This window comes from Topomyia yanbarensis, chromosome 3 (assembly GCF_030247195.1).
Source record: "Topomyia yanbarensis strain Yona2022 chromosome 3, ASM3024719v1, whole genome shotgun sequence".
Lineage (NCBI taxonomy): Eukaryota > Metazoa > Arthropoda > Insecta > Diptera > Culicidae > Topomyia > Topomyia yanbarensis.
Window position 1 is genome coordinate 363,353,981 of NC_080672.1, and position 17,438 is coordinate 363,371,418.

The following is a 17,438-nucleotide window of genomic DNA, read 5'->3' on the forward strand; positions in this document are numbered from 1 at the left end:
TGTCAACCCAATCCGAAAATATTTTAGCTATAGCGGAAGTCGCCACCTTAGTTTTTGAAATGGCTTCTGACATCGATCTCCGTCATGTACTCGTCAACCACACTCCTAAAATACCCAAATTGTTGAGGTTATAGAGAATTTATCCAAACTGAAAGTCGCCATCTTGGTTTTCAAAATAGTTTCTGGCATCGATCTCCGTCATATACTTGCCAACCTTACTTCCAAAATACTCATATTGTTAAGGTTATAGTGAATTTATCCGAACCGGAAGTCAGGATTTGCAATGGCTTCTCACGTCGAATTCCAGAATTCCAGTATGTACACGTCAACTCCATTCCAAAAATTCTCATATTGTTGGGCTATAGATAATTTATTCAAATCGGAAGTTGCCAGTTGGTTTTCAAAATTGATTCCGACATCGATTTCCGTCATGCACTCGCGAATCCTATTCTGGAAATACTGGCATTGTTGAGGTTATACAGAATTTATACCGGAGGTCTTCAATTATGAAATGGCTTCCGACATCTATTTCCATCATATACCGATCAACCCCACTCCGAAAATACTCAAATTGTTGAGGTTATAGACAATTTATCCGAACCGGAAGTCATCATCATGGATTTTAAAATGCCTTCTGACGTCAATTTCCGCCATGTACTCGTCAACCCCATTACGAAAAAATCCATATTGTTGAGGTCGCAGAGGATTTATCTAATCTGGATGTCGCCATCCTGGTTTTCAAAATGGTTTCCAACATCGATTTCCGTCGTGTACTCGTCAACCCCATCCCTATAATACCAATATTGTTGAGGTAGCAGTGCGTTTAGCAAATCCTGAAACCGCCATCTTGATTTTAAAATTGCATCCGACTTCGGTTTCCATAAAGTACTCGTCAACTCCATTCCGAAAATATTCGTATTGTTGAGGTCGTAGAGGATTTAGCTAAAACGGAAGACGCCATCTTGGTTTGCAAAATGGCTTCCGACATCGATTTCCGTCATGTACTCGTCAACCGCACTCCGAAAATAACCATATTGTTGAGATTATAGAGAATTTATCCAAATCGGAAGTCGCCAACCTGATTTTCAAAATGGCTTCCAACATCGATTTCCGTCATGTATTGTATTGTTTATTGGGGTTTTAACCTCGATGGATCATTCGTCCGTAAACATTTGAATTTTTATGGTAACATTTTAATTGTCTTAATTCTACTTTCTTTTGTTGCCATGGTTGGCAAGATGCGGATTGGTCCGCTGGGCACCGCCCGGGAAGCCTCCCGCAGCTCGGAGGAGTGCAGACAATAGGTGCCCGGCACCCGAAGTGGAAGTTTTGGTGGGGTCTAGGCAGGCTTCCCATCCCCGAGGGGGGGGCCATGAGGAGTTTTCGCTCTCTGGAGGTTGTGTTGGGCTATCAACGACCTCTTCAGCAACGGCGAGGGGTGTGACAGGGGGGCCATGGCTAGTGTGTGAAGTTTAGGACGATTTACTATTTTGTGGGATCGTTGAAATGACTACCGCTTCGCGAATTGAGGCCGGGATGTAGTGTCTTGCCCGTAGGTCATGGAGCTCGCGGTAGTTGAAGAGGCTGTGTTCCTCTGTTGTCCTGGTCCAGCATGTGGTGCAGATAGGGAGTGCTACATTCGAGGTTGTGTGAGCGTGCGTGTGTCCGGTCCGCAATCGGGACAAGACTTTCTGCTGCTTCCAGTCTGGGCGGTCGTCCCATGTTACGAGTATCCCCTTGATTTACTGCAGATGCCCTTTGGAATCCTGCCAGTGGTCGATGAAGCACTTCAGCGAAGTGCCCAATGATGTCTAGGGCTGGCGCTTCTGTGGATAGGGTCCTTCTGGCTCTCCGACCCAGCGCTGCCAGGTGGTCTGCTTTAGTATTCTCTGGTACACTACACTGCCCGGGGATATGGTACATAGTATGGTGAGTAGATCGACGTTCATCTTGATGGTCTGGACCAAGGAGTGTCGGGACTGTCGGCTCTCAAACGCGCGCAGTATCAAGAGGGAGTCGGTGAATATCGTGGTTGTTGTGTCTTGAGGATTTCGAGACAGGGTCAGGGTGATGGCTGCACCTTCGGCTGAAAAGGCCGAGCACTCCTTCCTGGATCCATCGGTGTAGATCCAAGTATGATTCGAGAATCACCGCTCCACTAGCTGATTGTAAACTAAATAGGCGACTTCAGGGACTTCTCCGGCCAAGATCTTCTGGGACAGCCTTGTGTCGAATTGGGGGGGATCTGGTCGAGGTCATACCCGGAGCAGTTGGGCTGGCATGTGGCGGCAAATTCGACGTACATCTCTCTGGCTATTCTCATCGTTGCCGAGTGCGCTCGAGGACCCTTAGCGCCCGCCGGAGGGTCATTCAAGCGATCTTCCAACGAAATGGAAGGATGCCGGCCTTGACGCAGGCGCTTTCGGCTGAGGTACTGGGCAATAGTTTCGATGCAGTCCGGATGGACCCGTGGTACAGAGGGGCCAATGTGCTGTCAGGTTCCGGTAATCTAAATGCCGTAATAAATACGGCTCCGGTTGACAGTAAGTACCATATTCTGGTTGCACTTCGGGCGCATATTATCAGCACCAATCGTGACACATCTTGGTTTTCAGTTTCCGGAAGTGAGGGGCGAAGGAGGCTTTTTATAGGAGATTGGGGTGTCCGCTATCCGGATCGGTCGGTCGGTGGCTCGATGGTGGGTTAGGCATACGTGGGTGTTCCAGCTCTTGGAGGTATACATTCGGAAACCGACGAAGGTTGCCCACCTGTATGAGCTTGAGCTTGTACGACCATCCCTGGCTGCTACTCCGTTATCGATCTGGACTAGCTGAAGTTGCACAGAGAATCAGTGGATAATTATTCTTTAGAATAGCGAAACATGTCAATATGCAACTCCTGGTAATCCTAAAGTATTTTATTGAACAATACCGGCGCCGGCCAGGCCCGAACGTAGATCGCGGAAGGAAAAGGAAGGAATGTTAGTCCGACACTTGCTTTTGCTAGAGGCCGTACATACTACTACTACGCCCTCCACAAGTATCACGGGAGGAGGAGATATTTGTTAGTAAGTATAGAAGTTGGATTTTACGTCTTCTTTACCGACGCCAGAGAGGTGACTCCCCTATCTGGACTAAATATCGATCCATCAACTCATGGACCGGGGACCAACGGCTTTACTTCCCTTTCGAAGGAAGACGTGACCACAGATTTTTTTCACCTCAGAAAAATCTCAACGGCCTCTGTTGGGATTGAAATGTAGACCAACTGGAACGAGTGGCGGTCACGGTTGACGGAGGTTGCCCACCTGTATTCGGCATTAACTGCAGTTTGAAACTTTATGCGGGAACGGGCTTGAGTCCTCCCGGTCGCGACTAGCACGATGTCATTCGCGTAAATGAATGTGAGGGTTGGAAAGGGTAGCGTCTCCAGCAGCTGTCCCGGTCATGTGATAGAGTTGGGATGAGGAGTCTTCCGGAAACCTACAGCAGGCAACAGTATAAAGCATCTGTGAGTTCTTCCTTGCCTCAAAACTCTATGATTTCCAGCCTTGGTCAACGACGGGACAAGCTACTACTATACTACCAAAACGTTGGTGGTATCAATTCAACCATTGAGGAAGATCGCCTTGCAGTCCTCTATAACAGTTTTAATACGTGGTTAAACGATGATACGCTTTCCAGTCAGGTGTTCGGTACTGGATATGAGGTTTTGCGTTGCGATCGGAACTTTGGAAATAGCCGAAAATCGTAGCTTGAAGGCACGAGTTGTTGAGATGACTTGCTGGGAATGCCTCGAACAGGTCTGGACGATAATTCAGCTTGGTGACCGTAAGTTGTATTTATGTGCGTTGTACGTCCCACTCGACCGAGTCCATGACATCAACTATGTTGACACACACAGCAGTTCAGTTTTTACCATCCTCAAAGTTGCTAAATCGGTTGAAGAGATCATCGTACTAGAAGATTTCAATCTCCCCAGCATTTCGTGGAAATCTTACCGCAATGGATTTCTGTACCCCGATTCCGATCACTCCGTTCTTCACGAGGCGAGGCTTCTTGACAGCTACAGCTCTGCCACGTTACTACAAATTAATTCTATTGCCAACAAGAATAAACACCACCTTGATCTTTGTTTTGTCAGCGATCAAGTTTCTGCTACATCCGTAGTGATGGCTTCCTCTCCTCTAGTAAAACCAGTAGCACATCGCCCACAATTCATCACCACGATCGATCGCACCCTGGCGCATGATTCCAATGTTCCTCCGATCCTCGTCTCATATGACTTCCACAAAGCTGATCATCGCTGTATCGCAGACCTCTTCTTCACTCTCGATTGGCTAAATATTCTGGACCCCGAAGATACCGCTGTTCAAACATTTACGAACGTTTTGAGTTATGTTATTGACAGGCACGTCCCGAAGAAATTTCATCATCAACAAACCGGCCCTTCTTGGCAAACGATCACGATGCGACGTCTGAAGTCAATTAAGAGAGCTGCTCGGCGGAGGTTTACAAGGTATCGCACAATCCCACTTAGAAACTATTACGTCAGTCTCAACAAATTTGTTTCTTTCGATATCAGCAAAACATTCAGCGTAATCTCAAGTCGCACCCTAACCGTTTCTGGAAATATATGAATGAGCAACGCAAAGAATCCGGACTGCCGTCATCTATGACTTTCAACGGCCGCACAGCTACCACATCCCAAGATATGTGCGGAAGTTTTCCGGAGAAATTCGAGAATGTGTTTATAGATGAGTCCTTAACATTCGATTAAATTGAGCTCGCTGTTAGTCAAATTCCGGTCATGAGACAAATTCTAAGCGCTATCGATGTCAATGAAACGATGATTACCAGAGCTTGTTCTCGGCTAAAATTGTCTTTCAATCCGGAACCCGACGGCTTCCCTTCAGTACTTTTGAAAAGGCACATTGACGTTTTAGCGACTCCACTTCTTCACATCTTTAGAGCATCTATTGCCAGTGGGATTTTTCAATCCTGCTGGAAGGCCGTGAAAGTGCTCCCAGTCCATAAAAAGGGTAATTAGCGAGGCATCAATAATCACCGTGGAATTACCTTATTGAGTGCTGTATCGAAGTTGTTCGAGCTGGTGATTATGGAACCTCTTCATGCTCACTGCAAGCAGTACCCAACGGATGATCATCATTCACGTCTGGGCTTTCGACAGCGACTAACCTACTTTGCCTAACATCCTACATAACAGAGAGTATGGAAGGTCACGCTCAGACCGATGTTATCTACACAGACCTATATGCTGCTTTTAACATAGTGAACCATTATATAACAATCGCTAAAATGGAGAGATTTGGAATACACGGTAGTTTGTTTCGATCCTACCTTATAGATCGAGAAATAGTGGTTGTCATTGGAGATTGTCAGGCACCCAAATTTACTTCTACGTCAGGAGTACCACAGGGAAGTCACTTGGGACCGCTGATGTTTCTGCTTTACTTCAACGCCGTTTATCTAGTTCTGAAGACTCCACGCCTGTCCTTCGTAGACGATCTCAAGATGTTTCTTCTCATCCGAATTCGGAACCGGCTCCGACCCGGAATTGGCGGTTTCCGAGGAAACGTTGTTTGTAACGGCCAAGGTTTCAGCGGATTCCCCAGCAGTCGAGCTACTGGAGCGATGTAGTATGCCTTGTCTATGTCTAGTGCGACGATGCCGGTTTGTAGGGCGTTCCGCTCTTTTTGGTCTAGGGCTTCCTTCAGAGATGTGTGCCCTTGCCTATCCGAAAGTTCCGTCATGTACTTGTCAACCCCAGTAATATCTATCTTGTTGAGGTCGTAGCGGAATTTGCTAAACCGGAAGTCACTGTCTTGATTTCAAAATGGCTTCCGACATCGATTTCCGTCATGTACTCGTCAACCCTATTCCGAAAATACCCAACTTTTATTAGTAATAGTTAGCTAAGAATATATTAAATTGTATACAACTTAACACGGTACCTTACGTACTCAAAATTTTGTAATATTTTGAGTCTATGGAATTTTCTTTCTATACAATGCCTTTTTAAGAAATGAATTTTGCTGATAAGTTTTTTTTAGTTCATTCTGGTCAAGATTTTTCTGAGGGATGTTGTATCTGTGAAACTGGCTTGCTAGGGCCTGCTTTTCGAAAATAAAGTGTGTCAAATAATATCAAGTTTAAACACAGTAAAAATTATGCCAAATGTCCATTATGCTAAATGACCACAACGGCAAACAACCGTTTTCTTTAAGATAAAAACGATGATGTCAAATGTCATATTATACCAAATTACTGTCAGTATGATCATGCCTCAAAACTGTCAAAATGACCATTGCACCAAATAACCGTTATACGAAATTTCCATTATTTCATATGACCGCACAAAAATATTTATTATTTATAACTAATACACATGTTTCCATTGTCCTTTGCCATCCCCTATCAGCTCAACAAGAGTTACGCTCCAAGCGGGAACAGGAAGTGGCAACTCTCAAGAAAACACTGGAGGATGAAGCGGTCAATCATGAAAGTCAAATGTCCGAAACACGCCATAAGCACGCCCAGGAAGTGGCCTCCATCAACGAGCAGTTGGAAAATTTGAAGAAACTGAAAGGAAGCTTGGAGAAGGCGAAACAGACACTGGAAGCGGAGAATGCCGATTTGGCCACCGATTTGAGGAACGTCAACCAATCGCGTCAGGAGAATGATCGTCGCCGGAAGCAGGCGGAAACGATGGTTGCTGAATTACAGGTGATTTGCGCTAACAATGGAACTTTTTTATTGGCTTTCTGATAATTATGCAACCGGTTTTATTTGATTCGATTTTTTATGAGTTTCGCTTTATTTTTCGCATGCGATCGAACGACTATTTTCGTTGCTTCGTAAATTATAATTTGTGGGTTCGTTCCCGCACAAACAGGATCAAGCTGAGTATTTGCATGTACTGTTTCAGTTCTAAATGCTGTTCCGTTCTTTCGAGCGCCGACATATGTAACTAATCTATCTCTTATTCCTAAAAAGGTTAAACTTGCCGAGGTCGAGCGAGCACGATCCGAACTGCAGGAGAAGGTAAGCAAACTGCAACAGGAATCGGAAAGCATTACCCAGCAGTTGGATGAAGCAGAACTGAAGGCATCCGCCGCTATCAAGAGTGCCAGTAGCATGGAGAGTCAGTTGACGGAAGCGCAGCAGCTGTTGGAGGAAGAAACACGTCAAAAGTTGGCACTCAGTTCCAAGTTGCGACAACTGGAAAGTGAAAAGGAATCCCTCCAGGAACAGCTGGAAGAGGATGAGGAGGCCAAGAAAAATTACGAGAAAAAGTTGGCCGAGCTGAACTTCGCCATTCAAGAGATGAAGAAACGATCGGAAGAGGAGTGTAAGTATTGAAATGATATAATTTTTTCTGATTCTAAAATATCGAACCTCTATGGAAACAGCCGATTTTGCCAAGGAACTCGAAGAATCCAAGAAAAAGATGAACAAGGACTTGGAGACGCTACAGCGTCAAATCCAAGAGCTACAAGCTGCCAACGATCGGCTGGACAAGAGCAAAAAGAAGATTCAGAGCGAACTGGAAGATGCCACCATCGAGCTGGAGACGCAGCGCACCAAGGTTCTAGATCTGGAGAAAAAGCAAAAGAATTTCGACAAAGTGCTGGCCGAAGAGAAGGCAGTCAGTGAACAACATGCCCAGGAACGGGATGCTGCCGAACGGGAAGCTCGTGAGAAGGAAACAAAGGTTCTGTCCCTAACGCGAGAGCTGGATGAGGCGTACGAAAAGATTGATGACCTGGAAACCAAACGAAAGGCGCTACAGAACGAACTGGATGAGTTGGCTAACACACAGGTTTGTTGTACTTAACCAATTTTCTAAGTCAAACAATATTTTTCTAACATTCACCATAACAACAGGGTACAGCTGACAAAAACGTTCACGAGCTGGAGAAGGCAAAGCGTGCACTGGAGAGTCAATTGGCGGAACTGAAGGCACAAAACGAGGAACTAGAGGACGACCTGCAGCTCACCGAGGATGCCAAACTGCGGCTGGAGGTTAACATGCAAGCCCTCCGTGCACAGTTCGAACGAGATGTGCAAGCCAAGGAAGAACAATCTGAAGAGAAACGACGTGGTTTGGTGAAGGCACTTCGCGATCTTGAGGCCGAGCTGGATGAGGAACGCAAACAGCGAGCTGCTGCTGTTGCCGCGAAGAAGAAGCTCGAAGGTGACCTGAAGGACATCGAGGCGACGCTAGAAATGAACAACAAAATTAAGGAAGATGCTCTCAAACAGGCCAAAAAATTGCAGGCCCAAGTCAAGGATGCCATTCGAGATGCCGAGGAAGCTAAGGCAGCTAAGGAGGAGTTAGCGGCCGTTAGTAAGGAATCCGAACGCAAGGTAAAAGCCTTGGAAGCGGAGGTCATGCAACTTTCGGAAGACTTTGCCAGTTCTGAACGTGCCAGACGAGCGGCCGAGGCGGAACGCGACGAGCTACTGGAAGAAATCAACTCCAATTCCAACAAGGGCTCGCTTATGATTGACGAGAAGCGTCGATTAGAGCTGCGAATCGCTGGTCTAGAAGAGGAACTGGAAGATGAACAATCTCAAAACGAAATGCACGTGGATCGGCTCCGTAAGGCACAACTACAAATCGAACAACTCTCCACCGAACTGCAAGCGGAGAAGTCCAACTCACAAAAGTACGAGAACGTTAAAACTGGTCTTGAACGTCAGAACAAGGAACTGAGAGCCAAACTATCGGAGCTGGAAACCGCCCAACGAACCAAGGTGAAAGCAGCAATGGCCAGCTTGGAAGCCAAGATCGCCAACCTCGAAGAGCAGCTTGAGAGTGAAGCCAAGGAACGGTTAACGGTGCAAAAGTCCAACCGTAAGCTGGAGAAGAGGATCAAGGAGCTCACGATGAACATCGAAGACGAGCGACGGCATGCCGATCAGTACAAAGAGCAGATCGAAAAGGTAAATCACAAAATCGTATTCTACCGTGATCGAATCATTTTACCTTGTGTATTTTTTTACAAACAGATGAACAACCGCATGAAGATTCTGAAGCGAAACCTGGACGAAGCGGAGGAGGAAATTCAGAAAGAAAAGACCCAGAAACGCAAGGCGCTACGAGACTACGAAGACATGATCGAAAGTCACGACGCGCTGTCGCGGGAGGTGAATTCGCTCAAAACGAAGATCAGGTGAGTACCGTGCCTCGAGTTTCACTGATCATCCCGTCCTCTATCAAGAAATGTCAAAAATCTAATTTATTTTGTTGTTCAACTTGAAACCGTCTACAGTTCACGAAAAGACTGAAGTTGCGCCCATCCTTCGCCTCGGCGGGGGAAATCGGCAACGCGGCAAATCAGTTCCACCTCGTAAAACCCCACAGCAAGTCATACTAGCAGTTGTTTTATATCCTGATCCCTTAGCGTTAGTGTGATAGAAAATTTCCGTTGCTTCCGATGGCTGTTCAATATACACTTCAAATCTCAAACGTGACGCTTTAAGGTCAAGTTTGTCAACGTCAAAGGTAATTTTCAATCTTCACCACAAGTCTTGCTTGATCTTCGGATGAATTAATGCATTATTCGTTGTTTGTAAAAAATAATCCTCTCAAAGCCGGATCTAGGCCTAGTTGAAAGCTACCCTAGGTAGATGATGCACTATAATACATATGTGTGATTCGCGAACAGTGTTTACCTTTGCATGTTTCTGACGAGTTAATTTTGGTGTTCTTTTCTAACCCTGTTTGGTATCTAGATGAAGCACCTGGCACTGTTTTTCTCCAATAAATTAGTTGCAATCTTGCGAAACATGAGAGCTGCCAGTGTGAAATTTGTTCCCCAACCGAGTGATGTTATTAACCTTAGCATGAATTCAATATTAATTCTTCAAAAGAACTAAAAAGACATTTTGTGAGTATATATATTTTCTTCAATATTCCGATGTATCGTCACCATTCATTGTAGTAATTGCTGCTACTGGTACTGGGTTTGTGGCCTTCGACTGGCACGGTCCATTCTCGTTGATACGGTTGACTTGTACATGTGTACATGTACACTGCCGTGATAAGCATATTTGTCCCTTTTTTAGGGATTTCCCTATATGCATGGGACAATCATGCGTAGAACGGCAGTACATGTCTGTCCATAATCACAAGTCAGTCCCGTGTAGATAGGAAATAGAACATGGGACTGATTTGCGATTATGGACAGATGTGGGTCCAGCTAGCTAGTCGCCTCTTTTGATTTCGAGTGCAGAGCTCAGAAATATAGGCATGCTCGAGTGAGCTTGACTGAGGAACGAAATTCAATTTCCACCCGCCACACTGAATTCAGTTATTTTCGCCTTAAATTCAACTTCAGTTACAAACAGATTGTTGTATCTATTTGTATCTAGCTCTGAGTGGGATTATTGAGCGTATATGCACCAGTCATTGATTACGTAGTTCACTTATGTTCGAAAATGTAGAAGATGCACCATTCTGCTTTCAATTTGTCCGTATATAACAAATGAATACTTTGGTTGGTGAATGAATTTTATTACCTCTGCACTGAAGGCGCAAAAAAGCTTCAGTCAACTTGGAAGTCAATGAATAAGGGAATGGGTGCTAGGTCATTAGGCCGATAGCCGTTTGGCCAATTGTCGTTCGGCCAAATGTCGTTAGACCGAAAACTATTCTGCCGAATGGGTTATTGGGCCGAATGGGTCATTAGGCCGACTGGGTCATTAGGCCGAATGGGTCATTAGGCCGAATGGGTCATTAGGCCGAATGGGTCATTAGGCCGAATGGGTCATTAGACCGAATGGGTCATTAGACCAAATGGGTCATTAGACAGAATGGGTCATTAGGCCGAATGGGTCATTAGGCCGAATGGTTCATTAGGCCGAATTGGTCATTAGGCCGAATGGGTCATTAGGTTGAATGGGTCATTAGGCCAAAATGGGTCATTAGGCCAAAATGGGTCATTAGGCCGAATGGGTCATTAGACCGAATGGGTCATTAGGCCGAATGGGTCATTAGGTTGAATGGGTCATTAGGCCGAATGGGTCATTAGGCCGAATTGGTAATTAGGCCGAATGGGTCATTAGGCCGAATGGGTCATTAGACCGAATGGGTCATTAGGCCGAATGGGTCATTAGGCCAAATGGGTCATTAGGCCGAATGGGTCATTAGGTTGAATGGGTCATTAGGCCGAATTGGTCATTAGGCCGAATGATTCATTAGGCCGAATTGGTCATTAGGCCGAATGGGTCATTAGGCCGAATGGGTCATTAGGCCGAATGGGTCATTAGGCCGAATGGGTCATTAGGCCGAATGGGTCATTATGCCGAATGGGTCATTAGGCCGAATGGGTCATTAGGCCGAATGGGTCATTAGGCCGAATGGGTCATTAGGCCGAATGGGTCATTAGGCCGAATGGGTCATTAGGCCGAATGGGTCATTAGGCCGAATGGGTCATTAGGCCGAATGGGTCATTAGGCCGAATGGGTCATTAGGCCGAATGGGTCATTAGGCCGAATGGGTCATTAGGCCGAATGGGGCATTAGGCCGAATGGGTCATTAGGCCGAATGGGTCATTAGGCCGAATGGGTCATTAGGCCGAATGGGTCATTAGGCCGAATGGGTCATTAGGCCGAATGGGTCATTAGGCCGAATGGGTCATTAGGCCGAATGGGTCATTAGGCCGAATGGGTCATTAGGCCGAATGGGTCATTAGGCCGAATGGGTCATTAGGCCGAATGGGTCATTAGGCCGAATGGGTCATTAGGCCGAATGGGTCATTAGGCCGAATGGGTCATTAGGCCGAATGGGTCATTAGGCCGAATGGGTCATTAGGCCGAATGGGTCATTAGGCCGAATGGGTCATTAGGCCGAATGGGTCATTAGGCCGAATGGGTCATTAGGCCGAATGGGTCATTAGGCCGAATGGGTCATTAGGCAGAATGGGTCATTAGGCCGAATGGGTAATTAGGTCGAATGGGTGTTTAGGTCGAATGGGTATTTAGGTCGAATGGGTATTTAGGTCGAATGGGTATTTAGGTCGAATGGGTCATTAAGTCGAATGGGTCATTAAGTCGAATGGGTCATTAGGTCGAATGGGTCATTAGGCCGAATGGGTCATTAGGCCGAATGGGTCATTAGGCCGAATGGATCATTAGGTCGAATGGGTCAATAGGCCGAATGGGTCATTAGGCCGAATGGGTCATTAGGCCGAATGGGTCATTGGGCCGAATGGGTCATTAGGCCGAATGAGTCATTAGGCTGAATGGGTCATTATGCCGAATGGGTCATTAGGCCGAATGGGTCATTGGGCCGAATGAGTCATTAGGCCGAATGAGTCATTAGGCTGAATGGGTCATTATGCCGAATGGGTCATTAGGCCGAATGGGTCATTAGGCCGAATGGGTCGTTAGGCCGAATGGATCATTAGGTCGAATGGATCATTAGGCCGAATGGGTCATTAGGCCGAATGGATCATTAGGCCGAATGGGTCATTAGGCCAAATGGGTCATTAGGCCGAATGAGTCATTAGCCAGAATGGGCCATTAGATCGAATGGGCGTTTTGACGAAAACTTCAATCGCGACATCTGTCTTAAGTAGCTCAATTTTCTATGCAGTAAAACAGTAAGAGATTCGTCTAATTGAGCCACACAAAATTTAGCTCAAGCCGAAAAGTTCTGTAAGCCCCGCAGTATAAACTTTAGCTTCTTTATTAAACATTTGGCTTTGCCTGCGGCCTAATGTTCTTTCGACCTACTGTCCTAATCATCTTCAGCTGGACACCTGTCTGACATCGCTACCACAGCAATCACAGTTTTGTGAAAATTGAAAAGAACAGCTCGTGATTTAAAGAAGGAAAAAAATACACAATTGATTTTTCCAGACTCAATAAACGCATCGATCATGTGATGAGTATTACAATACGTCACGACACGAAATGATTTCTACTGATACTGCTAATTGTTATGGGCTGCTATATCAGTGACCTTAAGTTAGGTTTAATGGGAGTCAAATGTTACTCTTGTTCGTGAAGTCACTGGCACTTAGGGCTTGCAATTGAATTCTAATTATGGACTCAGTACTACTGTTAACCTTCTGGCAGTAGCGCTAGTGCACTGAGTGCACGCTGCTCTAAAAATCTAGCGAAATCAATCGTCTTAGAGCAGCTGCGGCTGCTCGTTCAGTGAGCCCTTTGCGCGACTTCCGGAGGGTTAATACTTGAAATTATCAAATGTGTATATCTATATAGACACCAACAAGCCCCTTGATTCCAATGGTGATTACTTAGACCAAGTACATTTAAGGATAGATAAAAACTTAGCTTTTATCGTACTTCCCTTCAAGTGGAAGCCGAATACACTCGCCAAACTGTTAAGAATACGCTAAAGATCATAAACATCGCGCTGGCTACCACAGTTGGTTCTTCTGAAAGGTAGTTCACTCTGAGGAAACTCGGCATCGATTGTAACCCGTAGAAATGCGGGGTCCTTGTAATGTTGACACCGTTAGAATAGAGGAGGAATTTTACTGAGCGAAGATGGCTTCCTTGCGGGATGCCGGTTGTAGCAAGGTATGGTGCAGATTGTTAGTCCTTAATGCTGATTTGCGGTTGCCAACAAGGTATGAACAAAAACCACCGCATGTGTCCATGAATATCCAGTTTGTTCAGCTTCGCTATTGTGGTATCCGGTGGGCTGTAATCTCTCAAAGTATTTCAGCAAAGAATTGACCCACTGGTTTCTGTTCCCATGTCGTAAGAGGCGACTAACAACAGATGTGGCTGTGGTCCACTGTGGAGGTTGATAACAGTCTATTATATTTCTCCGGACAAACCACTCAAGAGGCCGTGTGGCATCCGTCGAGTTGAAGTATCTAGTAGATTATTCTCTAGATGTAATGGCAGCAACCTCTGGTGACGGCTGTCGTATGGTATGCAGACTCGCTCAGTTCGCTCCACGGTTTGTAGGATGACGGCAGTAGGGTTCAAAAATGCTTTTAAACCATTGAGCTGGATACACTAGCTCACAATTTCATTAACTCTTCATCTGGAATCATAGTGCTACATCCTTGATTCGACTAGATTCTTCGGCTGATCTTCCTTGGATATAGCTTCAAGTGCTATTCGGAAAAAGTTTTGTATTTCGCTTAATCGTTTCGAAATGTAAGTGTGGCACGTACGTATAGGCATGCTCCATATGCCAAGTCGGAGGCGTCGGCAAATCCATGCAGTTCCAGCTTGATCGAATCGTTCCACAGAAGCTTTCTGTGGGTCATTTCGTTTAAGTCATCGTAGTTCGTAACTGACACAGAAAACCAGTCCTCAATCGGATTCCACCTCACGCCCAAAGCCTTTATGATCGTTTTTGAGTTGTTGTAGTTCTTCTGGAAGATCTTGCACGATGCCCAAGTGGTTAGTGCATTATTTGTGAACGCTCAAACATCCCTTCGCCAGTAGGCCAGTGAGTTCTTCTTGGAGCTGGCATGCTCCAGCTAGAGAATCGGTACCTGCCGCGAACTCTTCATCATGATCAACAGCAACTTACTTGAGTGCCATGGTTACTTGAAATGGCTATAATCCTAGACCGTACGGTACCGTTTGCAGCTCCCTGGCGGTCAACATCATTTTTCTTGTACCACCAGAAAATGGGTTGGTACTTCGTGTCTTGTGGATGCATGGCAACCTGCCGAAAAATGTTCCCCAACGTAACGACCCTTCTTTGTTCTTTTGGTGTGTGCGCTGAAATTGTTCCAGGCACATGTTATCGTCCGCCGCAGGGATCAGACGAATCTCGTCGCAGGCTTCAACCTTATAGAAACTCTTCAACAGTTCGATAAGCTGCTAAAGATCGCATTAGGTGAATGATTTTGCCCGTTAACAACTTACCTTGTACTGAACGAACTGATTTAGTTTTTACTTTATTTGCTATTATTCAATTTGGTATTGAATTTTGAAGGTTGAATTCTTGCAGTACTGACTAAGGTTTTTTCGATTGGAACAGTTAAACGTATGCATATGATTTTGCTTTGATCGACCATATCCGAAATAATGACCAATGTGTGATTCCTTCGTATTAAAAAAGGTAATTTTCCGGTACGGATAGAACTGCGCTTGGTACTATAACAGTAAAGCATTACTTCTTAATTTTATCGTTCAGTGTGCATACGAAGTACTAATTCAATTCACACGGTCCCAGCAGATATTTGGGATGACACTTTGATTGCAATTGTATTGACCCCTGCATTGTTGTGTGCTCTTTTACTATCACCCTCTGACCTAACAAATCCCTAGAGTTAGAATATTATACTACAGTTATATGATATCTGCTTTCTTCCCTCTTATCTCCAAACTTTGCAGACGCGGTGGCATCGGCGTGAGTTCGTCCCGCCTAACGACACCGAAGCGCGAGAATGACTCAATCGTACAGGATGAGTCGCTCGACGGTGAGGACAACAGCAACTGACCGACGATCACGTCTTCCAACTATCTTTCCAACTATTACTAGGAACGAGTGGAAATCAGTTGGAATTATTTTAATAAGCAAACCGCTCCAGGAAACAGAAGCAACAGCAGCAGCAGCAAAATCGCGAATTGAGCGAGTGAAAGCGAGTGTCATTTTTTTATTGGGAAATAAATGCAAAAAACACAAACTAGCTGGGTGTATGAATGAGTGAAAGTCGATGACGCAAAAATTATTCTTTGTTGTATTAAACTATTTCGTAAACAGTACGAGGAAAAAGGATCAACAATCATTTTCCCTAAATTTGCATGTATGTAGGAGCAAGATATGAAATAGCAGTGGGGGAATGAAATGCCCAACCAGTCGGAAAAAAGCAGAGAAATCGTTTTTAGCAAATAAGCGATGAACATTTTCCTAAATCAAAAAAAAGTAAATAAAATAATGAATACAAAAAATCAGCTTCATAAAAACAACAATTACCATTTCACAGACTAATAATTTACCGAGTATATCAAACTTACAAAAATTGCATTAGTAACCGAACATTTGATAAAAAAAAAATAGGGGCGAGAGCAGGATTTCGCCGGCACCGGTGTGTAGGACGAAGATTAACACATTTTAGCAAAGTAGGATGGAAGCAGGATGTTTTTATACTATCAAAATAAAGAAAAATATTCATAACAAGTGAACCGCGGAGCATTTAGATACGTTTATATATGTTACGAAAATTTATTGTTTTTAATTATTATTAAAGTAAAAAAAACTTCATTCTTCACTTATTGTCGTATGATTAAGTTTCACACCTCTGTTTTCCGCCTTATTTTTTTTTCTACATGCGGACAAAATGCACTTACTTCAAATACAAAAGCATTAAGCTCACGAAACATGAGAAGATAATAATTCCATTTTTAGCACTTTTGAAGTAATGAAATAAGCAGAAAGAATCGTGAAAAATCTGTAGCTGCCTAAGTAAAGTTCGCTTTTTTATTATATAATATTAATTAACAAGAAGAAAAGTCTCTAGTTGAAACTGAAGAAACCGTTGAATAAATAAATAAAAATATTGCAAATAAAAAGCTATAAAGTGATGTCGACTAATAACTACTAGGCGATGACGAGTCCCCGTACTGAACAAGACATTTTCAACCTTTTGCCGTGCTTCGAGCGATTTTAAGTTTCTGCACCAGAGAGCCATCGAGCGGAATAAAATTTTTAAATGTATGTCGCACCGAAATACTTTACGCAGGGACATTTTGGGAGCCTCACATGTGAGATGGATATAAATCATTCTAAAGACTACCATAAAACAAATAGTTGCACTTAATTGATTGCAGCGTGTCGTTGAAAATGAATCAGCACTAGCTATGAATCGGAGCTGCTACCAATCCATCTTTTAACAAAACGCAAAAGAGCTACAAACAATTGAGCGAGCGCAGTGCAACAATTTTTTAACTGTCCGTATCCCATGTGATCTAGACGTTCAAAGAGCATCAAACAACTAAACAGAGCGTTTGTAGTGGCAGAAATCGTTACGATTCAAGACCAGAATGAAATGAACAGACTTAGGACAATATGAAACGAGCTGAAATGTCTCAACAGAAAACCTACAGGCGGAACTTCCTAGCGGACGCCAGACCAACGTAGCTGTAGGAAAAGGAAAGAACAAGATCGACTACAGCAAAACGACGTCGGCAAAATTAGAAAGTTTTCAATTCAGGTAAGTAAACCTCACTGTACATTTCTTCCAAAGCACTTTAATTAAAAAATAACTTCACTTTGAAGTCATGATCGGGCCATATTCTCACAGTCACGTCACCTAGTGACTAGAAGAAAATTTACTTCCAGTGACTAGGTGACGCAAACTGTGAGAATAGGGCCCCTGCTATACAACAAATTAATTTTGAGCAGAAGCAATGAATGGTTTTGAACTACTTGTTTATACAGTTCGAAAGGCTCTGAAGCTTGTACAAGGA

The 17,438-nt window shown here is 44.4% G+C and overlaps 1 protein-coding gene across 7 annotated transcripts in view; it reads left to right on the top strand.

The window, feature by feature from the left end:
• Positions 1-16,549, top strand: part of LOC131692561 (myosin heavy chain, non-muscle) — a 252,821-nt gene extending 236,272 nt beyond the window's left edge. For 6 of the 7 annotated variants that reach the window (XM_058979675.1, XM_058979679.1, XM_058979677.1 and 3 more), the window contains 6 exons: positions 6,442-6,746; positions 7,017-7,371; positions 7,433-7,842; positions 7,908-8,969; positions 9,036-9,199; positions 15,363-16,549. In XM_058979675.1, the coding sequence (XP_058835658.1) occupies positions 6,442-6,746; positions 7,017-7,371; positions 7,433-7,842; positions 7,908-8,969; positions 9,036-9,199; positions 15,363-15,468 (2,402 nt within the window). In that variant the 3' untranslated portion in view covers positions 15,469-16,549. Of the gene's footprint in view, positions 1-6,441; positions 6,747-7,016; positions 7,372-7,432; positions 7,843-7,907; positions 8,970-9,035; positions 9,200-9,298; positions 9,532-15,362 lie in introns of all 7 variants that reach the window. The other variant, XR_009306012.1, reaches the window with a different exon arrangement.
• The last annotated feature ends 889 nt before the right edge of the window (positions 16,550-17,438 follow it).